This window comes from Anomaloglossus baeobatrachus, chromosome 11, assembly GCF_048569485.1.
Source record: "Anomaloglossus baeobatrachus isolate aAnoBae1 chromosome 11, aAnoBae1.hap1, whole genome shotgun sequence".
Classification (NCBI taxonomy): Eukaryota; Metazoa; Chordata; class Amphibia; order Anura; family Aromobatidae; genus Anomaloglossus; species Anomaloglossus baeobatrachus.
This window is the reverse complement of record NC_134363.1, coordinates 187772870-187786250: the sequence shown is the minus strand read 5'-3', so window position 1 is coordinate 187786250 and position 13381 is coordinate 187772870. Positions and strand designations below refer to the sequence as shown.

The window sequence follows — 13381 nt, the reverse complement described above, 5'->3', positions numbered from 1 at the left end:
GCCCCCTCCCTTCTTGTTCTCAGATGTCCAGCATCTGTGAAGGTGTCACATCCCATGGCCATCTCCTGTGATATGGAGATTAGGTGATGTGGGAACAATGGACACAGGATGACTCCCTGCCGTGACCCTGTAGTAGGGGCTGCTATCTAGTTAGCAAGCTTGGAAGTATCCAGACAGGACGACTCCAGTAAAAAATGGTTCATATCTCGCAAGCCATATTTCCGATAAATATGGCAACCATAAAAATGGTGTCTCCGCATGCGGACGATGCTGGCACACCCTTTTTATGGGAGCAGGACCTGGGGAATACCCCAGGCGTGATATCAGCCAATGGGGAACTAGTAGACAAGTCATGAGTCCTCTCGTTCTGTAGCTAAATTCATAGCTGTCACAATGAGAGCGTCGGCGTCCGCCTACGACGCTCCCAGGCCAAGTTATGGCCATATTCCATGTTGTGGATTTTGTCCATAACTCCAGCCAGGGGTGGAGCAGTGCTCCCTCTGAGGTCACTAAGGTAGGAGGGGACCTGGATTTGCCAGGTTGATAACCCTACTTCGGCCATTTTCCAGTGTTCTTTTGCTCGGGGGCCTGGTTGGGAAAGACCTGTGAGGGAGTTCCTGGAAACCTGGTCTACAGCGCCCCCCTGTGGCCAGACGCACAAGGTAACTGCTGGAACTGTGTATGCCTGTTTGTAACCCATGCTTTGATTGTAACTGTACTCTGACATATGTATATTCTGTAGATTCCCTATTGTATATATTGTAGTTTCTAGTGTGGCTTTAGGCCGATTAAATTATATAATTAATCTTGGGCTGTTCTGTTATCTCGATCTTGAATCCCACGTCTGTGTGTTCGGCTAATAGTTACCGTAAATCGGTTGGTGGCAGCGAGTTGTGCCAAGGATTATTGTGGGGAGGCCAGTGAGATTCGGGGAGGTTTTATATATTCCGCCCGCGGAGGTCGGGGGAATATATACCCTACTCTCACCGGGGACCCTTCAATAATCGGCATAAGTAGTATAGCGGCCTCCTTGCTTATTGTCGGGCAATTCCATAATTGGCCTGACTATAAGAGGGGCGCTAGAGAGCGCGTCACGTGCTCTGTCTGTCGGTCGGGAGGTATAAAGGAGGGGTGACCCCCACTTGTTACCCCCCGATTGTGACGTACTGGTAGCCAGCGCGGGGGATTTCTGAGTGACCCCCCCGGTGGTTCGTGACACTCACCCTCCCCCCCCCCCGAGGTCTGATCATATCTTGTGTCATACCCTCGTCATCCTCTGAGCTTCATCCTCAGGAATGTGTCGACCTAAGAGAGAAAATATGCAACTTGTCACCGCTCAGCCCAAACAGCGACCCGGGGAGCGTAGAAAGCACCAGCGCCGGTCACATCACCCCACACTCCGCACGACCAGCACCGAGGAAGCAAACCCTAATCTAAATAATAAAGTCACACGAGCGGCCGCGACACTGGGGGCGAGACCTCCAGATAAGAACCCGGGAGAACGTGGGCAGGAGATGGAGAGGAAGCGTCAGAAAACCGGATAATGGGATATACAGAGCGGTTCTCATGCAATATGGTGTACATGATCAAGTAGCTGTATAATATGTGATTTATGCTGCTATATACACCGTAATACACAGTAATCGCACACTGACATTACGCGGATATTGTAATTCGGTAACTGACAGCCGTGTGATCCTATCACGGTTCAGCCTTTATCTCCACCGATATTACAGCGTTATTACCTTACAGTAGGTGCTATGTTCCTGCTTCTCATATTCTGTAATATACGAACGTACCGCGTACCCTACAGTATAATACCGCACTGCTCATTATATACTGGTTGGTATATGGTGTGCTGGGTCTCTGCGTGCGCACGTGTAGGTGCAGTGTATTTTGGCCTCCATTTTTATTTTCTGCGGTCATCTTGTCACTCAATGATTTGTGTAATTCGCAGTCCCCAGCGCTCCGCCGCAGTCTGTCGCTGTCGTGACGGTGGGCACCAGTAACAGCACCAATATCAGTATCACATGGGAGCCTCCGCCCGTGGAGCATCAGAACGGCATTATCCAGGACTATCGGGTGAGTGCGGAGCGGACACTGAATACTCCGTCATGGCTGAATACTGCATGTGCTGGACGGATGAGGTGGGAAATCTGTGTCCCCGGGGGGAGGTCGGGAAGGCAGATAAGACCCCCCAATCAGACCTCCACACCTGGGCTTGGTGATCCTGTAGCCTCTGGTTTCAGTGCTGATCTCAATGTTATTCTGATTACACGCGGTCCCGGCCTTGTGACCCCCCCCATATGCAGTGATTTAGGACGGTGTGATTCCAGGTCTCCTCCACCATCACAGGTGCTGCACGTCTCCTCTCCTGGGAAGTCGCCCCTGAACATCTTACGTTTGTCGCGCAGACGTCCCCCGGGGTCTCACACACAGGATGATTCTCTTTCACAGATTTGGTGTTTAGGAAACGAGTCTCGTTATCACATGAACCGGACGGTGGACGGCACGCTGCACGCAACGCTCATACGGGGCCTGGTGCCCGGGATCCTCTACCGAGTAGAAGTGGCCGCAGCCACAAGCGCTGGCTTTGGGGTTAAGAGCCAGCCAATCACCATCCAGATCAGTACGTATTCCTCCTCTCAGCGAAACTGTTGAGCCTTTAGTTATCAGGCCTGTCATACCCTTCTTTGGTGTTTCGCCCCAGAACCCTCCTCTGATCACGTCTCCATTAACACTGGAGATAGCGTCAGCCTGACCGAACAGATCACGGATGTTGTGAAGCAGCCGGCGTTCATCGCAGGCATAGGTGGAGCATGCTGGGTAATCTTGATGTGCTTCAGCGTCTGGATATACTGCCGCAGGAAGAAAAGGAAGGAGCTGAGCCATTACACGGGTAAGTGAACCCCAAATTAGACAAGAATCGGATTTAATCGTTTGCATGCACCGAGCGGAGCCATTGACTGTGGACCGGGCCCGGCAGCACCAGAGAAAACTAATGTATTCCCTGTGTTTTTTACAGCTTCCTTCGCCTACACCCCAGCAGGTAACAGTCCACCTCCACTGATCCTCGTCATCCTCACCGTAGATATACGCATCATATAATATGTTTCTCATTCTTTTCAGTGTCTTTTCCACACACCGAAGGCTCCAGTCATATAACAGCCAGGTATGAGCAGATCATATATGAACACGTCATATACAGGGTGTCCTAAACATCAGCCATTAATGAATAGAGTAAGATGCACAGTATATACCATGGATAGCGCACCATTCACTGCTCAGAGTGACTGCACATCTTTTATGAGAAGCCTTAGGCCGGCGTCACACGGTACAATATATTGGGCGATATGTCGTCGGGGGTCACGTCGTTAGTGACGCACATCCGGCATCGTCAGAGATATCGTACCGTAGGACACCTCCGAACGACTGTTAACGAGTAAAAAAAACTCACCTCGTTGCTCGTTGACACGTCGTTCGTTTTCATAATCTCGTTCCTCCTTCTGTGCGCCGGTTTTGTTTGTCGCTCCCGTGGCAGCACACGTCGCTCCGTGTTACACCTCGGGAACGACGAACACTGCTTACCTGCATCCTGCCGGCAATGCGGAAGAAAAGAGGTGGGCGGGATGTTTACGTCCTGCTCTTCTCCGCCCCTCCACTTCTATTGGCTGGCTGCCGTGTGACGTCGCTGTGACGCCGAACGTCCCTCCCCCTTCAGGAAGAGGATGTTCGCCGCACACAGCGACATCACCCGGGAGGTAAGTGCGTGTGACGGAGGGTTAACGACTTTGTGCGCCACGGGCAACTAATTGCGATCGCACGATTTATCGTCCCATGTGACACCCGCATTAAAGAGCTGAAATATCAGTTAAGTAATATCTTATTGCCATGAGCCACCTGACAGCATATCAGAGGGTTATATTAACTTAGGAAATGCATAGTATAAGTATTATCACCTTTCTACTTACTTTGTCTGGTTTAGTTCTTTGTATACTGGGATAAGCGTGATGTCAGATCCCATTGCGGTTCCCTAAATATGTCTGTTGTCCCCAGGCCTGGAATGTTGGCAACAAGTGCATCTAATTACCCCTGGCTGGCGGACTCCTGGCCTGCAACAAACCTCCTGAGAAATGGAAAACCTAAGGAGGCTGCGGTGAACTGCTGTCCTGGGACCCACAACCCCTCAGAGAGATACTACAACGGTAAGTTGACCCCATTACGGTACCTGCATTGTTCTCACCAGTCATTACTGCAGTGACCAATTACCTTCTCATGTCCGGACAGTTTGCGGAGTTTTTACTAAATTTGCCTGGGTGAGATGGTAATGACGCATGTTCAGGCAATACACAGCCGAGCTTTGTCGTTCCTTATTATGACATGTGCAGACAATCTCATTGCTCCTCGGTTGGTGTTTCATATTATACACATCACCGTTCTCCTTTCACAGAATAGTTTCCTCTCATTAACAATAAATGCAGCAATTACAAGAAATGTTTTCTGAATATTAAACCTCTTCCGGTTCGGGCAGATGCTGGAATCTCTAACTACATCGCACAGACTGAGAAATTTGGGACTGGAATCTCAGACGGACCAATCTACAGCACCATTGACCCCACCAGTGATGACATGAGGACATTTAATGGCGTGTACTCGCAGCACACTACTCCCTACGCTACCACGCCTGTTGTGCCGTACGGCGGTCAGAATCTGCACTCCCCAGAATCGGAGGACAATGCCTGGAACGTTCAAGCCGGGACGTCTGGGATCCTATATGCACAGCCTGAGCGAAACAAGGCAGAAAATGGTATTTATGTGTATGCAACGTTTAGATACAGAATTACATTTAGGATATAACAAGATGCTCATTCCTCAGTGGATCCCGCCTCAAATCTGCATGAGTAACAAACATTTTACTACCCATGACATTAAAAGCGGAGAAATCTGCAGGGAAAATCCACAGCAGAAATTGATATGTTGGGGCTTAGGAGATGCACGGTCATTATCCGCACAGACGAGTTTTCAGCATGTGGCTGAGAATCAAAAAATCTTAAAAACTTCTTTGGTATTCAGCAGATTTTACTTGTACAAATACAAAGGTAAAATTTGCAGCAATTCCAGCCCGGGTGGAAGAAAACTAAGCTAGATATTGCCAGTTACCAGTGAAGTAAAGGACACTTTTCACACTATGTACCAGAATATAACTACTATAATACTGCCCCCTGTGTACCAGAATATAACTACTATAATACTGCCCCCTGTGTACTAGAATATAACTACTATAATACTGCCCCCTATGTACAGGAATATAACTACTATAATACTGCCCCTATATACAAGAATATAAACTACTATAATACTGCCCCTATGTACAAGAATATAACTACTATAATACAGCTCCCTATATACAAGAATATAACTACTATAATACTGCTCCTATGTACAAGAATATAACTACTATAATACTGCTCCTATGTACAAGAATATAACTACTATAATACTGCTCCTATGTACAAGAATATAACTACTATAATACTGCCCCTATGTACAAGAATATAACTACTATAATACTGCTCCTATGTACAAGAATATAACTACTATAATACTGCTCCTATGTACAAGAATATAACTACTATAATACTGCCCCCTGTGTACTAGAATATAACTACTATAATACTGCCCCCTGTGTACTAGAATATAACTACTATAATACTGCCCCTATGTACAGGAATATAACCACTATAATACTGCCCCCTATGTACAGGAATATAACTACTATAATACTGCCCCTATGTACAAGAATATAACTACTATAATACTGCCCCTATGTACAGGAATATAACTACTATAATACTGCCCCTATATACAAGAATATAACTACTATAATACTGCCCCTATTTACAGGAATATAACTACTATAATACTGCCCTTATATACAAGAATATAACTACATACAGCTCCCTATATACAAGAATATAACTGCTATAATACTGCCCCCTATGTACAAGAATATAACTACTATAATACTGCCCCTATGTACAAGAATATAACTGCTATAATACTGCCCCTATGTACAGGAATATAACTACTATAATACTGCCCCTATATACAAAATATAACTACTATAATACTGCCCCTATGTACCAGAATATAACTACTATAATACTGCTCTTATGTGCAAGAATAGATCTATTATAATACTGCACTCTGATAGTTACATTCTTGTACATAGGGGCAGTATTATAGTAGATATATTCTTGTACATAGGGGACAGTATTATAGTAGTTATATTCTTGTACATAGGGGCAGTATTATAGTAGTGATATTCTTGTATATGGAGGCAGTATTATAGTAGTTATATACTTCTAAATAGGGGGCAGTATTATAGTGGACATTGCCTTGTACTGACATATATATACATACACACATATCCCTTGATCTGAGTTTCTCTCTGTATATAAATATTATTTTGTTCCAGTCACTAAATCTGCTAAACAGAAGTGTATGGGAAAGCCGGTGCAGACGCCGTCTCTGAATTGGAGCGAGGTGCTGCCGCCGCCGCCTCCGGCCGAGGAGCTGAGTCACTTCCAGGATGAAGACTCTGACGTGGAGATGAAGTAGGTCTTCCTCCTCCCGCCGCCTCTTCCAGCCGAGCTTATGCTCCGGTGTCTGTCGGCTGCAGCGAGCCAGCAGATTCCTGGCGAGTGCCTGTGTTTGTTTATAATTGCGCTGATATAAGACGCTGCCGTCTGTAACCGCGGACGCGAGAGGATGAAGCATTTAATAAACAATAATAAGCCGGATTTTCCGCTGGAGACGCTTCTATCTGTGAATATTGCAGGTTGTCACTCATGTTACATCCAATAAATAAGGAAAAATAAAACTATTAATCATCCTGTGAATTATGGTTTAACAAACAGCAAATAATGATTGTAAACCGCAGAGGGGGAGGGGGGGGCGGAGGAGGAGGGGGGGCAGAGGAGGAGGAGGGGGGGCGAGGAGGGGGGAGGGGGAGGGGGGGCAGAGGAGGAGGAGGGGGGGCAGAGGGGGAGGGGGGGCAGAGGAGGAGGAGGGGGGGCAGAGGGGGAGGAGGGGGGGCAGAGGAGGAGGGGGGGGCAGAGGAGGAGGAGGGGGGGCAGAGGGGGAGGGGGAGGGGGGGGCAGAGGAGGAGGGGGGGGGGGGCAGAGGGGGAGGGGGGGGGCAGGAGGCCAAAGATTAGGAAATATTGTGTAAAGCTCATGAATAAGATTATAGAAATCATTCAATTTTATTTATTTTCCATTAAAAATTAGACTGAAATGACTATTTTTCCACAGTTCAGAGACAGAGGAATGGTGCCCCCCCTTACCAGAAAGGACGTATCTGATGGAGAATATTCCAGAAGATTGTCCCCCTCCACCCCCTCGTGGGGAAGCTTCATCTCCAGCACAGTCCTATGGGCAGCAGTCCACGGCTACGCTTACCCCGTCCCCCCGAGACGAGCTGCACGAGTCCGAAGACATCCCCAGGCTGCAGCAGTTTGACCTCCCCCCTCATCCCAGGTAAGAACATTGTTACCCCAAGTTCTCCTCATTATTGAGGTTTCTCCATTCGGCCGGTCAGACACTCACATGAGCTCGACACAAGTAACAGGCATTATGGGAAGTCAATGATTGGCCTGCGGGGGTCTCTGCCCACATACAGCCAGCCACAAACAGAGCAATTACAGACAGGGGGATGGCGGTTTGTTTTTTTGTTACACTAAGTCCAAGAATGTTATTTTATCCCCCGGGAGAGGCAGAGACTGCAAATGATTCTCCCTGTGTTACCTGCTCACATAATCACATAATGCAGCGAAGCCGGTGCTTTATGGTCGTTACATAGAGAAAATATCAGAGCATCCGCGATACTCAGCCGAGCTCCAAGAGTACCCGAGTCCCTCCCCCGCTCGCTCCAGTAATTATCACTGCCGAGCACGCTCGCCCATCACTACTCATCATCCATCCACTATATAGTGTTACTTGCAATAGTATATAAGGTGTACGAGTCTCTGACCCTTACAGCCTCCATAGAGGAATTACTTCATCCATATTTTCATATATAGGCGGATGCCGGCTGGAACTGTACTGATGCAAAGAGCGCCCAGTCCTCCTCTGACACAGTCCAACCAGAGTCTTCATACAGAGGGAGGAGAGACGCCGCGACATGGACACAGACGAAACCTCAGCCAAAATCCCCCAATCAGCTCAGAGAATGTCAGTTACCACAACACAGGTCAGTACCAGGCAATGTCCACTAAAGATACTGCCCCCTATGTACAAGTATATAGCTACTATAATACTGCCCCTATGTACAAGAATATAACTACTATAATACTGCTCCCTATGTACAAGAATATAACTACTATAATACTGCCCCTATGTACAAGAATATAACTACTATAATACTGCCCCTATATACAAGAATATAACTACTATAATACTGCCCCTATGTACAAGTATATAGCTATTATAATACTGTCCCTATGTACAAGTATATAGCTACTATAATACTGCCCCTATGTACAAGAATATAACTACTATAATGCTGCCCCTATGTACAAGAATATAACTACTATAATCTGCCTCCTATATACAAGAATATAGCTATTATAATACTGTCCCTATGTATAAGAATATAACTGCTATAATACTGCTCCCTATGTACAAGAATATAACTACTATAATCTGCCTCCTATATACAAGTATATAGCTATTATAATACTGCTCCTATGTACAAGAATATAACTGCTATAATACTGCTCCCTATGTACAAGAATATAACTACTATAATACTGCTCCCTATGTACAAGAATATAACTACTATAATACTGCCCCTATACACAAGAATATAACTACTATAATACTGTCCCCTATGTACAAGAATATAACTACTATAATACTGCCCCCTATGTACAAGAATATAACTACTATAATACTGCCCCTATACACAAGAATATAACTGCTATAATACTGCTCCCTATGTACAAGAATATAACTACTATAATACTGCTCCCTATGTACAAGAATATAACTACTATAATACTGTCCCCTATGTACAAGAATATAACTACTATAATACTGCCCCTATACACAAGAATATAACTGCTATAATACTGCTCCCTATGTACAAGAATATAACTACTATAATACTGCCCCTATATACAAGAATATAAATACTATAATACTCCCCTATGTACAAGAATATAACTACTATAATACTGCCCCCTATATACAAGAATATAACTACTATAATACTGCCCCTATGTACAAGTATATAGCTACTATAATACTGCCCCTATACACAAGAATATAACTACTATAATACTGTCCCCTATGTACAAGAATATAACTACTATAATACTGCCCCTATACACAAGAATATAACTGCTATAATACTGCTCCCTATGTACAAGAATATAACTACTATAATACTGCCCCTATATACAAGAATATAAATACTATAATACTCCCCTATGTACAAGAATATAACTACTATAATACTGCCCCCTATATACAAGAATATAACTACTATAATACTGCCCCCTATGTACAAGAATATAACTACTATAATACTGCCCCTATACACAAGAATATAACTACTATAATACTGCCCCTATGTACAAGTATATAGCTACTATAATACTGCCCCTATGTACAAGTATATAGCTAGTATAATACTGCCCCTATGTACAAGAATATAACTACTATAATCTGCCTCCTATATACAAGTATATAGCTATTATAATACTGTCCCTATGTACAAGAATATAACTACTATAATACTGCTCCTATGTACAAGAATATAACTACTATAATCTGCCTCCTATATACAAGTATATAGCTATTATAATACTGCTCCTATACACAAGAATATAACTACTATAATACTGTCCCCTATGTACAAGAATATAACTACTATAATACTGCCCCCTATGTACAAGAATATAACTACTATAATACTGCCCCTATACACAAGAATATAACTACTATAATACTGCCCCTATGTACAAGTATATAGCTACTATAATACTGCCCCTATGTACAAGAATATAACTACTATAATACTGCCCCTATATACAAGTATATAGCTATTATAATACTGTCCCTATGTACAAGAATATAACTACTATAATACTGTCCCTATGTACAAGAATATAACTACTATAATCTGCCTCCTATATACAAGTATATAGCTATTATAATACTGTCCCTATGTACAAGAATATAACTACTATAATACTGCTCCTATGTACAAGAATATAACTACTATAATACTGCTCCCTATGTACAAGAATATAACTTCTATAATACTGCTCCCTATGTACAGGTATATAACTGCTATAATACTGCCCCTATATACAAGAATATAACTACTATAATACTGCTCCCTATGTACAAGAATATAACTGCTATAATACTGCTCCTATGTACAAGAATATAACTACTATAATACTGCTCCCTATGTACAAGAATATAACTACTATAATACTGCTCCCTATGTACAAGAATATAACTACTATAATACTGCCCCTATGTACAAGAATATAACTACTATAATACTGCCCCTATGTACAAGAATATCACTACTATAATACTGCTCCCTATGTACAAGAATATAACTACTATAATACTGCTCCCTATGTACAAGAATATAACTACTATAATACTGCCCCTATATACAAGAATATAACTACTATAATACTGCCCCCTATGTAGAATATTTGTGCCTCTTCCATCTTCCCTGACTAGTCAGTATATTAAAGATGAGAATTGTCATTTTATTATCAGGTGTTTTTATAAATTTTTTCATTAAATTGTCAGGAAAAGCACACCCTCAGTCCGGAGACATCTGCACTCCTCCCGGACAGAAATCAAAAGGAAAAAAAAAGTCCAAGTCCGCTCACTACCGCCGGGAAGCCAAGCAAGGGGGTGAGTTCTGTTATCGCCTGATTTTAGGAAGAAAAAAATATCCATATTTTTTCCTTAAAAGCAGCAGTTCCTGAGTGCAATGAGCTGCAGGATCCACCAGGGGCGACACTGTGTGTTTAGGGTAATGAACAGATCTCTTTATAGCAATATCACCTCCTGCCCCGGATTTCCATATTAGAAGGAAAAAATGTCATAAATTGGGAACAATGATGACGCGACACATAAAACCGAAGCGAGCTCTATCCACCGCCATCCAGACGCTGCATCATGCCATCCCCACTTGGTGGATCCGGTTTCCTCTATCGTTGTTTTTGCTTTCAAATGGGAATTTGGAGAGTTCACCAATGACCAGGAATCACAGAGAGGATCATCTCTGACCCTCCCGGCCATTCCCCATTCAGGGCAGTATTCCTCTGTCCACCCTCCCCCCATAGTACCTCTCCCTGACACTAGGTGGCAGTCTGTAGGAGACCCCCATTCACGGCAGTAAGAGCTGTATACACATCGACCCCCAGTGGCAGCAGAGGGTCTACCTGAGCTGGACATAGAAACAATGCTGCAAACATATCAATTACAACCCGCCACTTATTCATACAATTGGTGACAATCCACCCACCCGTCATGAGATTTGGGGTTGTGTCCCCCATTAGAATGTAGCAGTCGAGGATCCGGCCTGCAGCCCATGTAACCCCAATGACAGCCGACTACAGTGCTCTCTCACTCAGTCCCATAGACTTTGAATGAAGTGGACAAGGTTCTGCAGAAGCTTAGGTTGAGCGCAGACAGCACTGCTGCATTCATTGTCTATGGTACTGAGTAATGAGAGCTTGGTGCGTCGCTCCGTCCACCAGTCCTCACACAATGCAGGGAGCTGCACAGCATTCATTGTCTATGGTACTGAAGGAGTAATGAGAGCTTGGTGCGTCGCTCCGTCCACCAGTCCTCACACAATGCAGGGAGCTGCGCTGCATTCATTGTCTATGGTACTGAGTAATGAGAGCTTGGTGCGTCGCTCCGTCCACCAGTCCTCACACAATGCAGACAGCACTGCTGCATTCATTGTCTATGGTACTGAGTAATGAGAGCTTGGTGCGTCGCTCCGTCCACCAGTCCTCACACAATGCAGAGAGCTGCACTGCATTCATTGTCTATGGTACTGAAGGAGTAATGAGAGCTTGGTGCGTCGCTCCGTCCACCAGTCCTCACACAATGCAGGGAGCTGCACTGCATTCATTGTCTATGGTACTGAAGGAGTAATGAGAGCTTGGTGCGTCGCTCCGTCCACCAGTCCTCACACAATGCAGGGAGCTGCACTGCATTCATTGTCTATGGTACTGAAGGAGTAATGAGAGCTTGGTGCGTCGCTCCGTCCACCAGTCCTCACACAATGCAGGGAGCTGCACTGCATTCATTGTCTATGGTACTGAAGGAGTAATGAGAGCTTGGTGCGTCGCTCCGTCCACCAGTCCTCACACAATGCAGGGAGCTGCACTGCATTCATTGTCTATGGTACTGAAGGAGTAATGAGAGCTTGGTGCGTCGCTCCGTCCACCAGTCCTCACACAATGCAGGGAGCGGTGTTGCACCTGATTGACCTCCGCTCCTTTCTCTGCAGAAGAGGCCTCTTTTCGGGACTAGTCGGGTCCCATTGATGAGTTGACAACCTACAAACTTGGTGTAAACCCCTTTTAGTTGGTGGACTAAATAAGTATTTTCCTACAATATGTCAAGTTCACTGTAAACACAACTGTTTGTTTTCTAGATCTCCCCCCACCCCCTGAGCCCCCTCCTGCCGATGAGGAGCCGGGTTCCCCCCGTATGGAGCACTGCAGCTCATCGCTGGAGCGGGACGCCAGCGCCACATCGTCTGTAGAGAGGAGATCTGGAGGAGCGGGACACCAGCGGGGAGGTACGACGCACGCGCCTCACCACAGGGAAGGTAAGATCTTGTTACCCCTGCCCTGCATGTCACTATTGCTCTATATTATAGCCGATTGTGGGGTATAACACCGCGAGACCCCTGGACATAGAATGGCCCCTGTAAGCAATGCCACATCTATATGTCCATACAGTAAGACAGTAGGAGTAGAGGTGACTGATAGGAGGGAATCCCCCCGGACACGTAGAAGTATCAGTCTATGGAGAGTGTCGTAGACTCTGACCCCAGTAATGGACGCGGCTCCTGTTCTCTTCTCGCAGATGAAGAAATCATTCCGTACAGTAAACCCACCTTCCTGTCCAGAAGTCAGATGTCCAGTAACTGCTCCACCTCAGGAAGCAGCTCGTCCCGGGGGTCCGCGGGATCCAGGAATCATCCATCCGGAAGAAGCAAAACAGGGGAGCGGAAAGAGGTAAGAGACCCCAAAAGTATCTTCCCAATGTTCACTGCAGAAGCCGCAGTTCTGGGGTCTTTTATTGATTAAAGTTTTAGT

At 45.1% G+C, this 13381-nt stretch overlaps 1 protein-coding gene across 4 annotated transcripts in view; it reads left to right on the top strand.

The window, feature by feature from the left end:
• ROBO3 (roundabout guidance receptor 3) overlaps positions 1–13381 on the top strand; it is a 471759-nt gene that overhangs the window by 455190 nt on the left and 3188 nt on the right. For all 4 annotated transcript variants that reach the window (XM_075328149.1, XM_075328150.1, XM_075328152.1 and 1 more), the window contains 13 exons: positions 1958–2082; positions 2458–2629; positions 2711–2899; positions 3026–3049; positions 3130–3172; positions 4057–4205; positions 4532–4807; positions 6479–6617; positions 7317–7541; positions 8084–8253; positions 10842–10949; positions 12712–12888; positions 13149–13300. In XM_075328149.1, coding sequence (XP_075184264.1) covers positions 1958–2082; positions 2458–2629; positions 2711–2899; positions 3026–3049; positions 3130–3172; positions 4057–4205; positions 4532–4807; positions 6479–6617; positions 7317–7541; positions 8084–8253; positions 10842–10949; positions 12712–12888; positions 13149–13300 — 1949 coding nt within the window. The remainder of the gene's footprint in view (positions 1–1957; positions 2083–2457; positions 2630–2710; positions 2900–3025; positions 3050–3129; positions 3173–4056; positions 4206–4531; positions 4808–6478; positions 6618–7316; positions 7542–8083; positions 8254–10841; positions 10950–12711; positions 12889–13148; positions 13301–13381) is intronic.